Genomic DNA, 17,308 nt, shown 5'->3' on the forward strand with positions numbered 1-17,308 from the left:
TGAAGAGCGCTCTCTCTCTCTCTCTCTCTCTCTCTCTCTCCCCTCACACACCCCCCCCCCCCCCCCCCAACCATTTTTGCGCAAATCAACATACACATGAACTTCCATTTTCTTCTTATGCATCTCCGGTAACTTATATGACATTTTACCATTTATTTATCGATAGGAAAAGGTAATGACACAAGTTAAAAGGGCATTATAGGTGTATACTCAATCTGCCATCATCATGCCGTGACGCAAATGATGGCAGGGCTGAATCTGAGACAAGAAATCATGGGAGGCGCTTGTGCTAGTAGTAGCTAGTGACACGAACACGTCGATGCACGGAGGAGACGGTTCCCTTGTCATCACCTTATCATTTCATAATATGTGCAGGGACACAGCTCCTTTGATTCCAAAAAAATATTCTTATGTTGCTATCTCCAGGTGGGGTGACAGAGGGCCAATGGGTTGTTAACCAAGGACATCACGAGCAAATCGATTCATTTAAAGGATAATACTATATGTAATGGGTGACTAATGGCCACGTCGGTATTGCACTAGCTGTTCCACTGTTTTCCCGACAGTTGCACGATACATACTCTATTATTATTATATATACAATGATGAAAGATTTTCCCACATGAAAATATTATGCCAAAAATCAATGATTTAAGCTAAGGTTGGTGCATGCGTCTCAAATTCTAGGTCATTTTGACATTATTTTTAGATTCATAGATTTTACTATTCATCTAGATATACACACTATGTCTAGATATATGGTAAAAACTATAAATTTAGAAATATCAAAATGAACTAAAATTTGGAATGGGTGGAGTATATGCTAGTGATATTAAAATTAGAAAATTATGTGACTAGGGAGTCATGGATCAGTACAGAGGAGGAAGAATCGGAGAAGACTGGTCTAACTCGTGCATCTCGCACAATGCAGTCGATGTTGTCATATACAGCAACTGGATCAGCACCACAACACTAGCAGTAGCGCGCGCCTCATAACATACAGTATGGTTTTTCTTCATTTTTTTTCACCAATATTACTAAGCATCATGCATGTGTGATTCATTACAGTAGTGATATGATTTATACTAAATGTCACTGCCTGAGTGGCAAGATCATACCGAATCCCATCCATTCACCGACACTTTCGGGAGAACGAAATTTCGCTGAAACTTATTTGGTAAAATAAGCAGTCGCGTGTTTTAGGCGTGTTGCCGTGTGTTGGTGCCAATCTAATCGCGAAAAAGCTTATGCAACTTGAGTCACATATACACACTCGTTCAGTTGATCGCGCGCGCCTACCAATAGCTCTACCAAGTACCAACACATGTACATGTGCACCTAGTGCAGTAGTGCTCCTATGCTCCATGCTGACCACTAGCTATAGTGTGCAGCAAACACATGGTTCAAAAGCACGTCTCAAAACTTCTCCATGGTCCGTGGGACCACAGATTTATTATCTGTCATTTTATTTGCTTCAATTACGAGTGCAGCTTTTATATATCACACACATCTAGAGAGAGAGAGAGAGAGAGAGAGAGAGAGAGAGAGAGAGAGAGAGAGAGAGAGCGTCTGTGTAAATATATAGTTAGGCACCAGAAATCCAGCCCTGATAAATAGTTTGTGATGAGCTGGATCGGGAATAATCTTATCTCCAATTCAAGAGCGCCTTCTTTTTATTTTATTAATATATATCCACAAAGCGAGTAATTAAAAGGAGGATGAACAACGAAGGGATAAGGAGGATGGATGAGTGGATGAGAGCAATCGGTGGATTTGCTCCAACAAAAAGGATTAAAGAGGAACTGGTTTATGACTACTAGGACCCATTTCAGGGTCATATGCCAATAATCTTTCAAGGAATTTTGACTGTATCATTGTTTGTTGTTTTGCTACTCCCTTATGTTTTACTTTATGCTTTCTCAACACCTCTTTTCAAAAGTTTTATGTGTTTTACAATCCCCTATTTTGTAAAAGTTTGGTGACTCGCGATTTGATTGAGGTTGAGGTCAAATAAAAGTCATAAGAATGTTTAAATTCAAAAAAAAATTAAACACACTCTCTACTCCTAGGTTTTTTCCTTATTCCTGCCCTTTGTATTCCTTTTGTTCCAATTTCCAAACTCACATAAATTCCAATTTATTACACATGTTGGTTTTATACTCTTATTGTTAATCATAACAACGGTGTTCAGGACATCATCATGACCTTCCAAATGCAATATTAAAATTAGAGTTATTGTTACAGTATATTTATGTATATAGTAAATTATACTATTATTTCACAAACTGAATTTAACTTAGTTGTTTAGGGTACTTGTAGTGGAACTTGGGTATTTGAGTTCGAGTTTCATACTCAACATATGAGGAGCATCAAATGATATAGTCAAATCTTATCAAATCCGTTGGTCCAATTACTTGGATGTGCTCATAGGGATATGTTGTGCGTGCATATATTTATAGAGGTGAGTGCACACCCGTACGTGAATGTCTGGGCATCTATATAGTAAAAAAAAAGACTACTTAAAATGATCCTGCTCACATTCAAGGGGCACAAGCAGGGCCAGCTCTATAATTTTGAGGGCCCTTGGGCAAGGATAAAAATAAGGGTCCATTGAACTAATTTTAATATGAAAACTTAAGTATACGGTACAAATAATAAAAATTACTTTGCAATATATAGCTCATAAAACATAAAAATAGTGAAACAAAAAAACTAAAAATAATAACCATTCTGATCACCTCAAATAAAAATATAATGCTTCAATGCTTTGTAAAAAACTGACTTCGGGTATTTCTTGATGCAAAATCTTCAAGAACAATATCAAGATTAATGTCGTCCAAAACATCATTCGCTATGCTGCACATAGCCAAGCCATTCAATCTTTTTATGACATAGTCGATCTAAAATAATATTAATTAGATAATTACTTTTTAACAAAATTGACGTAAAAGAAAATAAAGATGCAAGCGCTCGCCTTTGACGTGCTCGGTGCTCCAAGCGATCAAGACGTGCTCCACTACTCCAAAAGGCAGAAGCGGCGCTCGGCAATCCAACCCTGACATCCTGACGGTCTGACGCGGCGCTCGACGCTCCAGAGTCCAAATGCTGAGACGCAGCGCTCGCCTGATCGCCTCCTGCACCCGCTGAGGCGCTGACTCGCGCGATGAGGTGACGATCGGATCGGTGGCGGGCAGCGGCATGGTGTTAGGACTTAGGAGCGTATACGATGCAGGCATACGGAGAGTTGAAGACACAGAGTCAGGGCATCAGGCGTCAGGACGCAATTTGGCAGGCCTGGCTCGCTCTGATCGCCTGATGCTCTGATCGAATCGGAATCCGCGGCAGCATGGCCAAGTGTATTTGGCAGGCCTGGCAAGCAATTTGGTAGGCCCAATTTAGCATGGATGGAAGGCAAGCAGCAGTTGTTACGCGTGCCATTTAAAGAAGCTAAAACAAAATGCACCAATCAAATTATATATACTAACAATCTATATAGTCATAGGCCCCTGGTTCGTGGGCCCCGGGCGGTCGCACGGCCTGCCCTCCCCCCAGAGCCGGCCCTGGGCACAAGGATAACCAGGCGTAATGGTAGGTGGGATTTCTCGAAAAGGAAAGGTTGTTTTGAGTGGGTCGAAGTCTTTGCCCAAGTTGCAGCTGTCCAATGATGAAACAGACCAAAACCATCACTTCAGCCGCAGCAGACCCGTGAAGGTGATGGTCGCCGATCACATGTACACATGTGGTCCAGCAAGCAACTGGATCTTTTCTTTGACCTCGATGTATAACTCACTATTCCTTGCACGGCTATTGCAGGTACCCGTTGGAAAAACCCTTTTCCTTTTGACAAAAAGTGATAGAACAAACCTCCCTGCTATCAAGTATATTCATGCCTAAACATTGAAAAAGAGGCATCGTATCACAGGTCACTGTTAGGTGCAAAATCTTTATATTTTTTATTACAGAAATAATAGTATATTTGCGCACGATCCTTGGCCGTGTGCCCTATTTGACCCTAAGGAATCAATCAAGCAGCGTAGTGATCTTCGTAGTTGACGGTATGGAACTATATACCCGGATCGAAATGAGCACAAGGATGCGGATGGTATCCGGGCCGGCCGGCCGGGTCAGATGCCTGCCATATCGAATATAAAATGTAAAGCCATATCTGATTATTTAAACTTTTGCACTGACACCTATCAAGTTTAAAAATAAAACTTGAGATAGCAGGTCAAGATAACAGGCAGCACCGTTGCGACGCGTGCATATATACACATTATTTAAGTGGCAAGCTGTAGTATAGTCTGAACCCATTACTGAACATTTCATGGCAATATGAATTGATATCTATACAGTAATCTGAACAGAAAGTGAGCACTACTGTAGTATTATGTCGAAATTTTACATTAGAGTTATGTACACTAGTCATCTAACCGTTGCACGAGCTAGTAGTTAATTTTAATTGGCGTATGCAAGTGTTACATGTTTTAAATAAATAAAAGGCGCGCAGCTAATTAGAATGGCATGTCGTTGTTCCCTCATTTTCATATTCTAGCATAGTATGAAAATTGTACTCTTTATCCATCCCTGATAAACTTTAGTTACCGATTAGCAATTATAATAAATGATTTTTCATCCTAATTTATGGTTTTTTTCCCGTTTACATTAACCTCCATGTGTATTTAGCATGTGTTTAGTTAAATTCTTATCTTAATCTGTCTTTAACATGAAAATATATAACCTCGTCGCTTCTTGCATACATGTACATGTGGCTTGCATGGTGACAGTACACATCATGCTTGTATATATACCTTGAATTATTTTTTCTACATATTAAGAATGTCAAAGTGAAGTGGATAATCTAGAAGCATACATAAGAGTATTTTAGGATATTATTCTATAGTAACTTTAGGTTATTTTTAATAATGACATACGTGGGTAATCTACATGCAAATTTAAAGTGCTACTAAAATTATTTTTATGTATGCTGATAATTTAGATAAAGGGTTTGATCTAAATTAATTTTATAATGACAGATGTGGATAATTTGGATGCATATTTAAATCGCTACCTTAAATTATTTTAATGTATGCTGGTAATTTAGATAAAGAATTTGATCTAAATTATTTTTATAATGATAGATGTGGGTAGTTTGGATATAAATTTAGAGGTTACTTAAAATATTTTTGATAGTAGTAGAGGTGGGTAACAGAAAATAGAATAGATCTGATGGACAGATGCTTCTACTTTTTCCTATGATAATTTCTACAATTCATATCTTTTTCTAATCCATTTCGTCAAAATTAACATGAAGTTTCACAGGAAACTTCTAACAAGTATAATTGTAACTTGTAAGGTCATGTATATATCTATAGTCAAAATCCGCAAGAAAAATAGTGATTCAATGTAGCAATTTAAATATATATCCCAGCAGCTAGACAATGAAGGTAATCTGCAACCTCTGCGTGAACCAAGAATACGTGCAACTTTTCAGTTACCGCTAGGTGTCTTTTTTTTCTAACCATTTGTTTAACACACCAAAATGAATACAATTCTCTTTGAATAGTTCATTTCCCATTTGTTTCTTTTCAATTATTTATTTTTACAAAAGATAGTAGAGATGAAGATGATCACATACATGCAGGCATACTCACCTCTTAGTTCTCTTACCACTTGCACAAAATAGAGGTATTTTATTATTATATAAATAAATACGTATAACATGTAATAAAATATGTGAACAAAGAATTGACACACTCAAAAGAAAGTGAATAAGTTCATAGTAGGTATATAAACATGATCTCGGACAACTCACCAAAACCTGGAAGTTCCATTTTCTTTTAAGAGGAGAACAAATATGTATCAATTGTTGAATCAGATACAACAATGGGCCAAAAATGCCAAAGGGGCAATAAGAACTGCTCTGCGTTCCGACATGTGCATTTTGCTTTTACCAAGGTCAGAAGAGCGGTGCCAAAAAGAACTGATCGATCTGGTAAAAGCACCGTCATCATAAATATTTTTCCTATCATATTTTCATTTATCAACTTATGATTTGTGGACAGCACATACTGAATCACTGAAGAAAGAATTAACTGGACGTTTTACGCCACCTCTCATCGTCTTCCTCTTTGCAGCCTATGGTCAACTTAAAGAGAGATGATCTTCGTGTTCTCTTTGATCCTTTATCTTCTTCAGAGAAATCATGGATCCTTCAATCCATTGGTTCCAACGACACGGCTCTCCGGATTCCCTGAATGTGTGTCATCCGTTTTGCTCACAGAATGTGCAAGGTCCTGATGATGATCTCTCAGTATTTTCTAGAGCCATCTCCCTATCAAGGCGCTACCAGTCTACGCGTGCGGTTATCCGGAAGCGAAGCCACCCATGCGTGGCGCCACTTCCAAGTTCTGAAAGGAACGTTACATAGACCGACCACAACAGTTCACGGAAGTCAGAAGGCATGTCATGCAGTTCTTCAAGCATGTGTTGGAGTAGCGAAGCCCCACAAAGAGCTGACGCAAACCCTAGCTTAGGTAGCGGCATCCTAGAAACTGCAGCGCATTGCCGTTCGCCGAACTGGCCTGACGAGAAGGCACGAGACGGACACAACACAGCTGCTTAGTTAGCTAAAAAAGACGAGGACAGGATGTACAGGCACACCAACATTCAGTTCAGAAGACATGGACCGCCACTACGGCATGGTAGATACAGCTTATTAGTGATCGAAGCCCTCTCGATGCCTCGATCCGCTTCGCCCTTTCGGCAAGCGGCCACGACGGGAGACAAGCAGGCAGGCAGGCCACCACATGCCATGGAGATCGATCACACTCAACTGCTCGCAATCGCAGAGACGGCGTGGAGGATAGTAGTGGGCTATCAGCTCGATCTAGGAAGAAGACAAGTCGAGGTTGCATTGGCGCATGCACCCGATCGGTCGATGTGACGCCACTCCCGGCCGGTGGTATGATGGATCAGTATAGGATCGAAGTGAGCACATGATGTGGTGTTGCAATGCTGGCAAGAGATACGGCGCCTTATCATGAAGGAAGGATAGTGCGGAAGTGTAGGTGACGATGCCTCTTTCTGCGCTTTCTCTAGATTTCTTTTCGATTCTTTTGATGAGTCAGATGTGATGATCATTGGAGCAGGCAACTGGATCTGCCGGCTCTGCCGGATTCAAACGTAATGAGAGTATGGCGGGAGCTTGGACCAGGATATGGGTAACCATTTTTCTAATAAATGAAGCTTTATTCCCAAAAAAATTAAAATTCTAGCTTTCTGCAACAGCATGATGCAAAAAGATCCATGGATCAAGAGGCTATCAAAAACACTAGAACCCGATGTCCACCGACAAACAGGAAACAAAACCATACTCCCTCCATCCCACAAAGACTATTTGTTTAGCTTTTAAAATTTATCTTACAAAGAATGTTCATATAACTTGCAGACCATCCAACAAAGACCCTCATAATAATTTCAGACCTAGTTAACGAATCATCGTTTACTCCCACCATCAATGCCCGAGCCAGACTTGCTAAATAAGGAAGGCTAATAGGTCCGACAATTACTGCAAGCGTGCATGTATAATTAATTCTACTCGGTAATCCATCAAATTAAGAAGAGTTAATAGGGTACTTTAGACTTTTAGCTACTATCTTATCTAAAATTTTCTAAATGAACAGTCTTTGTGGGACGGAGGAAGTAAACTACTCACAAGCATCCATAGCCAATAACTTTCATCAGCATCCTGTTCAATCAAAATCGTTTGCCAAAGTCAATCTGGCCCACTGCCACAATGCAACCAACTAAGTAAAAGTACCATGCATCTTCAAATTAATGTTTTCAATTCCGATGTGCAGGTACATACTCCATCCATCCAAAAAAATCACGATTCTAGCATTCAAATTTTGTCTCAAAAAAGATGTGATTTTAGCCTATGTGCCAGCAATGAAGTGCCCATCTTAATGAATCAACACAAACGCTTCCTCCTTTAGGGATGTGGAGTCTGCTGCACAGTAGAGGCCCAAAAATAATTGTGTGCAAAATCTGGATTCCAACGCAAGGATTTGATTTACAAATTTAGAATCAGACAGACCACATGTCATCCTCTAATTGGTGGCATGATAAGTGGTGAAAAAGGATTTGATTTACAAATTTAGAACACAATTTTTCTCTTTGGTAAGCCTTTCTTAATCCATTTTAACCATGTTATTGTTTAGAATTAACGCAAGAAACAATAAGGTTTAACAAAAATATATTTTTTTAAAACATAATTATTTTGTGCATACTGTAATATTTTAAATATACCATGCTAGCAGTTTTGCATAAAACTGAACTACGTCTTGTATAATATTAAATTAAGTCAATAGAATGTTGGATGCATATAGTATAAGACTCTATTACTAACCAAACACTCTTTGAAGCCCTCCATGTTAATAATCCTCACAAAACACATTGGAAAAGAGATAAATCCTACCAATTCTAGTGAAAAGTTGAAATGTCTAGTCATCAATTCAATAGACTGAAAAATCATCATTGGTAATCATAGCCATTGGATCTGTTTTCTTTATTAAAAATTTTACCTGTGTATGTCATTATAGAAAATATTTATAATAACTCTCTAAATTTTCATCTATGTTGGAGCACCGATTGATAGACCAACATTAGTGAACACAGATGAATAAGAAACATGGAATTCGAAAAAAAAACTGAACGAAAAAAAAAATCGATGCCTATGGGCTGTTGCCCTTTTGTTGGTGTGTTGCGTTGGGCCATATAATGGGTAATGGGTTGCATGGGCTGTCCAAATTTGAATAAGAACCGGACAGAGCGCCCTCTCCCTGGGTCAAACCCGAGATAGATTCAATGCTACGCACTGTAGCACCCCTAAATATGCACAACAAATTTAACAAAAATTATGAATGCGTACATCACGCAAGTATCTACTATCATGTGCAACTTAAGGTTAAACAAAGCCTTCTGAAAGAACAAACAAAAAAGAGAAATGTCTACATGATGTCATGATCAGCGTATACATCAAGGTCCTCTTCTGCATGGAGGAAAAACGGTTGACACGTGAGGTACACAAAAGAAAGCATTTCTGGAGTGTGGTTGAGTTAGCATGAATACATAAGAATAAAATGTGAATAGGCATGCTTCAGTGTAAAACATTAATTGTGAATTTGACATTCCAATTGTTGTGATAGTGGCCACTTGACAATTGAACCAGAATTGAAGTTATTCACATTTTTCTGTCACTTGAGGACAGTTTTGTGCCTCAGCGATCCCGCCAGAACCTCCTGAACATGATGTCAGATTATGATGGATGAAGGCCTTGTAGATTGAGGATCGAGATTCATGTTATTGAGGTATCTACTTTTAGAAATCTAGAAAAGAATTTAGTTTTGCATGCCTTGCGCTTGATATGTACAATTAGCATCCTATTTTGTGCTTTCAGCCATTCCTGAAAATCTTCCTTAATGTACTCCATAGCATCAGATCTTTTATGTTTCTGTGATATTGTTGCGAACCATTCTTGCACTAGTTAGAATCCTTTGTGTTGATTCTGTTAACCATTGCAATTTTCCGTCAATGTCTAGCAGCATTGAAGATGGTGCTAAAATGGATGGTCCAGAAAATCATGGAGACTAGTAATTAATCTTTGCAATATGAAATTTGCATACCTGCCACCATGTTTAGATCAAAATTGACTTGTTTATCCTGGCCAGCTGTGTGGACAGCAAGATCTTGCACAGCTGGGCCTTGTTCTACATCAACAACTTCGTCTTCTCCCTGGACGATAGGATCTTGGTTGAGATCAGGAGTTCCATCCTCTTCTCCTATTGGATTAATTAAGGTCGAAGTGGCATTCTGAGTCGATATGAAAGTTATGATGGCCTGCTTTATAAAGGCCAGGGAGTGGAAAGGATAGAGCCAGTTCAATTTGTTGGTTGTGCAACCTTCGCATTGCTGAGAGCTGACGCAACTTTGCGCCACATTAAGAATCTGCTTGAGATGCTCTTTTCCGACGGCAACCATACAAGATCACGGCATCGGCACTTCCATGACTCTTTTCCGACATAAAAGCAGCCGACGAGGAATTACCACTTCGAGTTTCACCCTTTTATCCTCTTTGCATAAAATTCAAGTCCACAAAATCAGTGATAAAAGGCTACTCACGATAGCATTTCAGGCTAACTATTTATCGGGCCAACAAGCAAACAAATTATCAGATGTGGGAGCTCCTGTATTTGTGTTTTGCTCAGTGAAAGGAACATACTTCATCAACAAGGATTAAACAGAAACATGTCCACAAGTTGACACCTCAAAACTTCAATACATGTTGCAAAACTTGCTCAGTATATGAGATGAAAACAGTATAGAACTGCTACATCTGCCAACACACGCCGATAGACTTGAAATTACAGCCTCCTTCCCCTCCTGCCACCCTTTCTGCGTGTGCTGTCAGTTGGGACTGGGGTGACATCCTCTGAAGAAACAAAGAATTGGTCAGGTTACATCAAACAATGCAAGAACTGCATTCTACCAAATAGTACTGGAAAGCCTGGCAAATTTTGATTTGTCACTTACCTTTCCAAAAGATAAACTACAAGACACTATACATTCTACATTACATATATGATATCTAAATGCAAGGAATGTATTCTAATGTTAGTCAAATCATACTTAGTTATGCCGCAATAACTGGAAACCTGTGGATGGGGTTTGCAGCTTGCAAAGTCAGACATACTGAGTTATGCAGCAAATTTAACTGGAAATGAACAGCACCGCATGGATGGGGTCAGCAGACTGCAGAATAATAACTAGATAATGTACTTTAATCATCATCGAAGCTCAGGTTTTGCCATTGCCAAGCATGATATGTTATGTAGCAAGTAGACCAAACTATCACTGGCTTGATCAGTATAGCAGAGGACTTCTGGGACCTTTTTAAATCAAGCCCACATGAATGGAAGATGCAAAAAAAAGGGTAAAACATAGGCCTGTGCTTACCAATACGACCAATCTTCATGCCAGATCGAGCAAGAGCTCTAAGAGCAGACTGAGCACCAGGACCTGGAGTTTTGGTCTTGTTTCCACCAGTAGCACGGAGCTTAATGTGCAGAGCAGTAATCCCAAGCTCCTGCAAAAAGGAAATAAGAAACTGAGCACCAGCAGATAAACAACTAATGTAGTTTTGCCCCAGAAGAAAAATACCTTGCATCTTTGAGCAACATCCTGTGAGGCAAGCATAGCAGCGTAAGGTGACGACTCATCACGATCAGCTTTAACCTTCATTCCACCTAGACAATGCAACATTTGACAAGTTAATAAATATAACAAATGGAACAAAAGTATGGTTCTTGATTACCTAAAAAATACTTGCGTCTTTAAGAAAACAATACTGGTAATTATGATCGTTAAATAAGACGATTCAATCCAACTCAAAAGGCTATTACTAAACAATAGATAATGGCGGTCTGAAAGCTTGTAACAGAACACACTGGAGCAATAGATCATAAAATGGCACAGGTCATGTTCATGTTCACTTCCATAATATAGATGCCTCCATTAAATTTAGCAAATGGACCCAGCAGGAATAACTCAGCCCAATCAGCGCAGAAAAGCAACTGACTGAAACCAAGTATACTACCACAGGATACACAATAGCAAGATGGAGACACCTACCAAAACAGGAAGAGAGAGGGTCCAAAGAAAAACTCTCTGGTCCCTCATTATCAATCTTGCACAGCTATGACTCGAAACGCTCCCATGTAAATGAAAGGGAGGCGATCTTAAGGGCCGTGCTTGAATAATACAAAAGTAGTTCTTTCAGCTAAACACTGAGCATAACCTCTAACATTTCTTCCAACCAGATACTACAAACTCATAATACAAATGAAGGAACCAAATCAAGTGGATTGCCAAGCTCAACTCGCCAAACTATGCAGTATATTCAGAAACTATAGCTACATCTCTTCATAGAAATAACACAAGACTAGTTAGTAGCACAAACAGACATGCAAAACTAGACACCATTGCATTCAAACATGACAAATACATCGGGACTTGCAGGTGAAACGTGAGAAGGCTATGTACCAGTGATGCGGACGAGCGTCTCCCTCCCGGACAGATCCGTCACATGCTGCAACACGACATACAATTACACATGTCAGCTTCCATTTCTCGCTCATTCCCCTGGATCCTCCGCTCAAGCAAACTTGGCCGAATCGGATGTAAATAGAATGTGGGACTGCCGCGTCTTACGATGAAGGTGTCGTTGAAGGAGGCGAAGATGTGCGCGACGCCGAAGACATACTCCCCCTCGCGGACGGCGGGGCCGAGCGTCACGTTCTCCTCCTTGGGCTCCCGCGTCTTCTTCCTTCCGGACTGCACAGCATCGGCGACAACAATAAATACATCGCCGTCGACGATAACGCGGTATGAGATCTAAAAGAGGAAGGAGGGTGAGAGGTGGCACAGCTCCATACCATGGCGGCGGAGGGTGAGGAGGAGGAACGGTTAGGGTTCACAAGGGAGGACGGCGGCGAGGTGGCGGCGGCGGAAAAACCCTAGCTCTCAAGCGGCTGCGACTCGGTTTTTGGGTGCCCGTATAAGTAGCCCGCTCGGTCATGCGTGGCTGTGGGCCTCTCCTGGGCCAGCCGTGCTCATTAGGCGGGGCCTCCTCTCGGGAAGCAGCCCAATAGGTCTAAATGGCAACAGATTTATTCGTTTTTTTTTTTGTGTGTGCTGTTGGTCTGTGGGGCCAAGAACGATGCAAATTGCCAAACTGTTGGGACCAAGAACGATGCAAATTGCCAAATTATATCACCCAATAAAGAAATTATACTGCTACCATGGAGAACCTTCGAACCTCGCCAAGTTATATCACCCAACAAAGAAATTCGTGACGAAAATAATAAAATGAAGAGTAACGGAGATTTCTTCTGAAGCATATGAACAAGATACCATATGCAGGTATGGAAAAATATGATGATGGTCAAAAAGTCTTACAAGCCAGATTGTTATTTAGGATATATAAACGCGAAGTATAGAAGGCGCAGAAAATTTAATGTAAAAATAAAATTACTTGACAGCTGTGGGATTTGAACCCACGCCCTTTCGGACCAGAGCCTAAATCTGGCGCCTTAGACCACTCGGCCAAACTGTCTTTTGTTGACAGCTCTAGGGGTAAAGTTTTATATCAACGTACGCGTCAACAAAGGCTTAGCGCCAAATACAATCCGGAGGGGAAACTCAGATCGCTATATTGATTGGTCAAATAACACGACTGCCAGTGTTCGGTGCTGTATTATGCCTGATCTGATAACGTTGAGTTTTGCACGGCCAGTGATAGGCGCGAAGGAAAAAAGGCTTACTCCCCAATTGCTCAACACTAATCAAAGGGATCTATCCGTGGATCATGCTCGCTTGCCATCGCCATTCCTGTGCACAAGCATGTCGGGCACATAACCTGGCAAACATGGAGACCCAAGAATCAACATACTTTATGGAGGCAATCATGTTATTGGTAGAAGATGATGTGAAGTGCCTGATCTGTTCTCTTCTGTAACCAGGAACAATTTTTGTGCAAAACTGAATTGAAGCACTAAATATCTGTTTAATCTGCACTATCACCTTGCAATTTTACCTAAAGACAAATACCTAAAGAATAATAACCGTTCCATTGTTTCCGATTCAATCTTCTACCAGCATCAAACTGATAAATGTGAAACACAATGGCAATAGACAGCATACCTTTCCAGCTCCTGAACAACTCTGACACCTTCCATTCATTGACCGCATATTATTCCCTGATAGTGAAAAAGGCTTTGTGCTCAATAACATCCCGCTAGCAGAACAGCGAGCACACGGCAAGTATCCTACATTGGGGAAGCAAGATCAGACATGTGAGTACAGAGTTACTGTTACTGTATTAGGTACACAGGCAAAACATCATCTCAGATATATCCAAGTTTGCATTCGGATGATGAATCATGCATTAGGCATGGCTGAGGCCATTCTTGGGTCAGATAGTTCAAAAGGAGATTGCTTGTACCAGTCCCATGGCAATATGTGCATCTTTTCTTCTCTTGTTGCCTGACGTTTCTCACTTCAACCAACATTAAAGCTGAGATAACGCCAACCGCGCCACCTGAAAAGGATGCCACTATGGGGTCTACCTGACTGAACAGAAGACAACAAAAATGTACCAAATCACTTTTCTAAACACTGATACATAAATACAGAATTCACCATCGAGATATAGGTTCTTCAAAGCACCTCAATTGAAGAGGCAAGTGCAAGGTCCGTATAAAATCTTCATAAGATGTACCTCCAAGCCCTAATTTCAGTTCAAGCTGCATATGAAGAAAGATTGATGACTTGCTATATCACCGCCCATACTGAGAAGATGCCTTGAAAAAAAAAAAAACATGGAGTACAAACATAAACCATTGAGGTGCTTTGAAGAATGATGGCACTTACTACTGGGGCTATCAAGCCTCCAAATATGATTATCCCAGATATGACAGAGAATGATGTCATATAGAGTTGCTTCATTGTCTTTGCTGACTGTTTTGGGCAAACAAAAGAAAAAAAATAACAGAACTTAGAACAACTTCAAATGCCAATGTGATCATTTTTCAGAAGTTTGTTGAGAGCTGTTGGTCACCGCATGAGGCATAAATGGAATAGTTGATGGAATCTCAGGCATTTCATTTTCTTCACTACTGGGACCTTTGCTTTCAGAAGTTCGGATTCGCTGCTGCACTCGCAATCGTCTGACCTGATAACATTTTCCATACATAGATTAATGAGATGAGCCTCACCATATGGACCACCAAAAAAATTGACCAACTGATATGCATAATGCCCAAAACAGAAACCTCTTCCATTAGAAGGAAAATTTTGTTGCGGCGGCTCTTGATGTTGTTTTGAATCTCATGCGATTGCATCTGAACAAAGTCCTCGATTGTCTCTGGACCTTCAATTATACAAAAGCTGTAGAGAAGAAACATTATCGAGCCTGTAAGACTGGGCCCATATGGATTAGCATATGTCTTGTTCGACTAGATTTCTAAGGAAAGGCTTACTCTGCGAGTCTACTTCGAATTCATAAGTTTTGCTTTTGTGCTCCCCACTATGAAGTCAATACTGTACGCTATCAATTTGATCCGGCATGTAAACATCTTTCTTATGAGTTATGATATCTGGGTGAATCTTTGATGTGGTTTTCCCTCTAAGGTCACAATTCAACATTAAAACGTAAAACGCTCGAAAAGATATTTCTTAGAACAGATCTCGCTTTAAGCTAACTGGACTATATATGTTTCCAAGCAGCTTATGTAGATATCTCGAATTTGACGACCGGGTGCTCCGGTGCTACCGCCACGAATAAGGGAAACATGATACCCGTAGCTCAAAACAACGCCATTCCTGGGACCATTTCCTAACGAATGAAAACGGGAAATTGCGAGGATGAAGTTAAGTAAAGCAACCTGGAGACGCCGCCGTCGCCGGCCACCCTGGACTCGCCGGCCGGGGAGCACCGCTGCAGCACCAGCTGCCGCCGGCCGCACCCGGCACCGGGTCCTCCCCCTGCCGTTCCCCGCACCGCGCAATGCAACCCCCGACCCGGAGGACGGGCACGCGAGGGAGGCGCCGCTACGAGCAGGCGCACCCTCTCCGGTGGCGGGGCCGCCGGCGGTGCAGCGAGGGAGGACATGGCCGGCCAACCCGGGGGAGTTCCAAAGCCAGCCAGCCACCAAGCCAAGCGCGCGGCGTGGCCGTTGGGGGGACGTACGGAAGCTGGTGGTGACGGAGTTGGATAGGCCCGCGCCGGCGGAGCGGGTCGGGTTCACGGGCCGTTTGCCATTACCGCTCTACCGCGGTAGATGACAAAGGTGGAAAGCCGCAGCATCTCGCGACGGCGGCATCGGAATTTCCTCCCTTTTCTGGGCCCGTGAGTAATGTACAAGAGCGAGCAAGTGGGATGGTGGCGAAAAGTAGGTGGCGGCCGTGGAGAGCTAAGAAGCAGCGGGCTGTGAGTGAGTCGTGACGTTCCTCGACAGGACGACGCAAGGCTGTTACGCGTATACTACGGTATACCCGTCGGCAGGGGCGGAACCAGGATATGGACAAAGCAACTTGAGCTGATAGTCACGTGAACTGATTTTAGTCACATATAATGATATAATAATAGCATATTTCACAAGTCTTAATCAAAATTAAATTACATATCTATCAACTTAAATTTAGCTCTTCGATTAGCAGCAAGATCGTACGCTGTAATAATATCATCAGTACTGATTGATGCAGCTAATTCCTTCTCAATATAAATTACCAAACAATATCGCAGAAATCCATCTCCCATTGTACATCTGAGACGTGTCTTCGCAAGTTTCATAGCTGAAAAGCATCTTTCGGTGGTTGCAGTTGATACTGAAAGAGTTAATACTAATCTTAATAACATGTCCACCATATTATAAGATGAATATTCTCCTATTTTAAATAGTCCACTTGTTTGATCAGCAAGTGTTGATAATTCCTTTAGTTCTGGACTGTTGCATACATTAATTTGAAAATGTGGCAGCTGACATTTCAATTGAGCTCTTTCTTGACTTGATTGAAATGAGCTCTTTCTTGACTTGAGAAATCAGCACGATAATATTTTCCACCAGAGTGCATATATTGTCTATGTTGAATGTGTCCAGCCTAGGATCCAAAGAAACACAAAGGGACAAAAGCTCTGTCGCTTGAGAACTGAATCGATCTTCTAACTCTGCTAGTTGTTGATCAATTGCAACACTAAACACATCTACTTTGTAATGGTGAAAGGCTGTGGTGTTGTCATTCTTGTTTCGAGATTTAGTCACATCAACATACCTACAAATGGGAAGATATGGATTGATTGATGAACCAGTACAATTTTACAAAAGAATAAATAATTTGGAAAAAACCATATTTCTTACTCAGATCCGGAATATCAATCTCATGCTTTCCACAAAACAATTTGACCTCCTTAAGAAGAGGTTCCCAGCCATTATTTCGCAACTCACCAAGCCACACTTTTGTGGTAGAAACAGAATCCACCGCATTTAAGATATCAATGCTCTTCTTTTGGAGTGTCTGGTACAACACATTAGTGATCTTCATAATCTTTTCCATTAGGAGTAGACTAAACACAAAATCAAATGTGATAATGATTCGTAAGACACCACTAGCATCTCCCCGAGAATACTTCGAAGCTGAACGATCATTAGCAATGCTGCGTAGGACTGAAACTGTGGCACCAAACATCTTTTTT

At 41.0% G+C, this 17,308-nt stretch overlaps 2 protein-coding genes and 1 non-coding gene across 3 annotated transcripts; all 3 read right to left on the minus strand.

Moving 5' to 3' along the window:
- Window positions 1-10,225: 10,225 nt before the first annotated feature.
- Window positions 10,226-12,648, minus strand: LOC117852863 (small ribosomal subunit protein uS11y). Its single transcript, XM_034735147.2, has 6 exons — window positions 12,492-12,648; window positions 12,268-12,390; window positions 12,100-12,145; window positions 11,218-11,303; window positions 11,014-11,143; window positions 10,226-10,489 (listed from the first exon to the last, which is right to left on the minus strand). The coding sequence occupies exons 1-6, from the start codon at window positions 12,492-12,494 to the stop codon at window positions 10,422-10,424; spliced, it is 456 nt and encodes a 151-aa protein (XP_034591038.1). The 5' UTR covers window positions 12,495-12,648; the 3' UTR covers window positions 10,226-10,421.
- A 309-nt stretch (window positions 12,649-12,957) lies between these two features.
- On the minus strand, window positions 12,958-15,911 carry LOC117852852 (protein ORANGE, chloroplastic). The gene is made up of 8 exons (XM_034735137.2): window positions 15,501-15,911; window positions 14,889-15,003; window positions 14,675-14,788; window positions 14,488-14,574; window positions 14,284-14,360; window positions 14,060-14,187; window positions 13,759-13,883; window positions 12,958-13,474 (listed from the first exon to the last, which is right to left on the minus strand). The coding sequence occupies exons 1-8, from the start codon at window positions 15,725-15,727 to the stop codon at window positions 13,397-13,399; spliced, it is 951 nt and encodes a 316-aa protein (XP_034591028.1). The 5' UTR covers window positions 15,728-15,911; the 3' UTR covers window positions 12,958-13,396.
- TRNAL-UAG (transfer RNA leucine (anticodon UAG)) lies at window positions 13,092-13,171 on the minus strand. Its single transcript has one exon. It is a non-coding gene; the product is annotated as a tRNA-Leu (tRNA).
- Window positions 15,912-17,308: the final 1,397 nt, after the last annotated feature.

This window comes from Setaria viridis, chromosome 1, assembly GCF_005286985.2.
Source record: "Setaria viridis chromosome 1, Setaria_viridis_v4.0, whole genome shotgun sequence".
NCBI classification, from domain to species: Eukaryota; Viridiplantae; Streptophyta; class Magnoliopsida; order Poales; family Poaceae; genus Setaria; species Setaria viridis.

Coding starts and splice junctions, on each gene's coding strand:
- LOC117852863 (XM_034735147.2), bottom strand. Junction 12,146..12,267: donor CCTTCAACGACACCTTCATC/GTAAGACGCGGC, acceptor GTCGTGTTGCAG/CATGTGACGGATCTGTCCGG. Junction 10,490..11,013: donor CATGAAGATTGGTCGTATTG/GTAAGCACAGGC, acceptor TTGTTTCTTCAG/AGGATGTCACCCCAGTCCCA.
- LOC117852852 (XM_034735137.2), bottom strand. CDS start 15,727: ATGTCCTCCCTCGCTGCACCGCCGGCGGCCCCGCCACCGGAGAGGGTG. Junction 14,188..14,283: donor CACTTGCCTCTTCAATTGAG/GTGCTTTGAAGA, acceptor TCTTCTGTTCAG/TCAGGTAGACCCCATAGTGG. Junction 13,475..13,758: donor GTTGTTCAGGAGCTGGAAAG/GTATGCTGTCTA, acceptor CATGTTTGCCAG/GTTATGTGCCCGACATGCTT.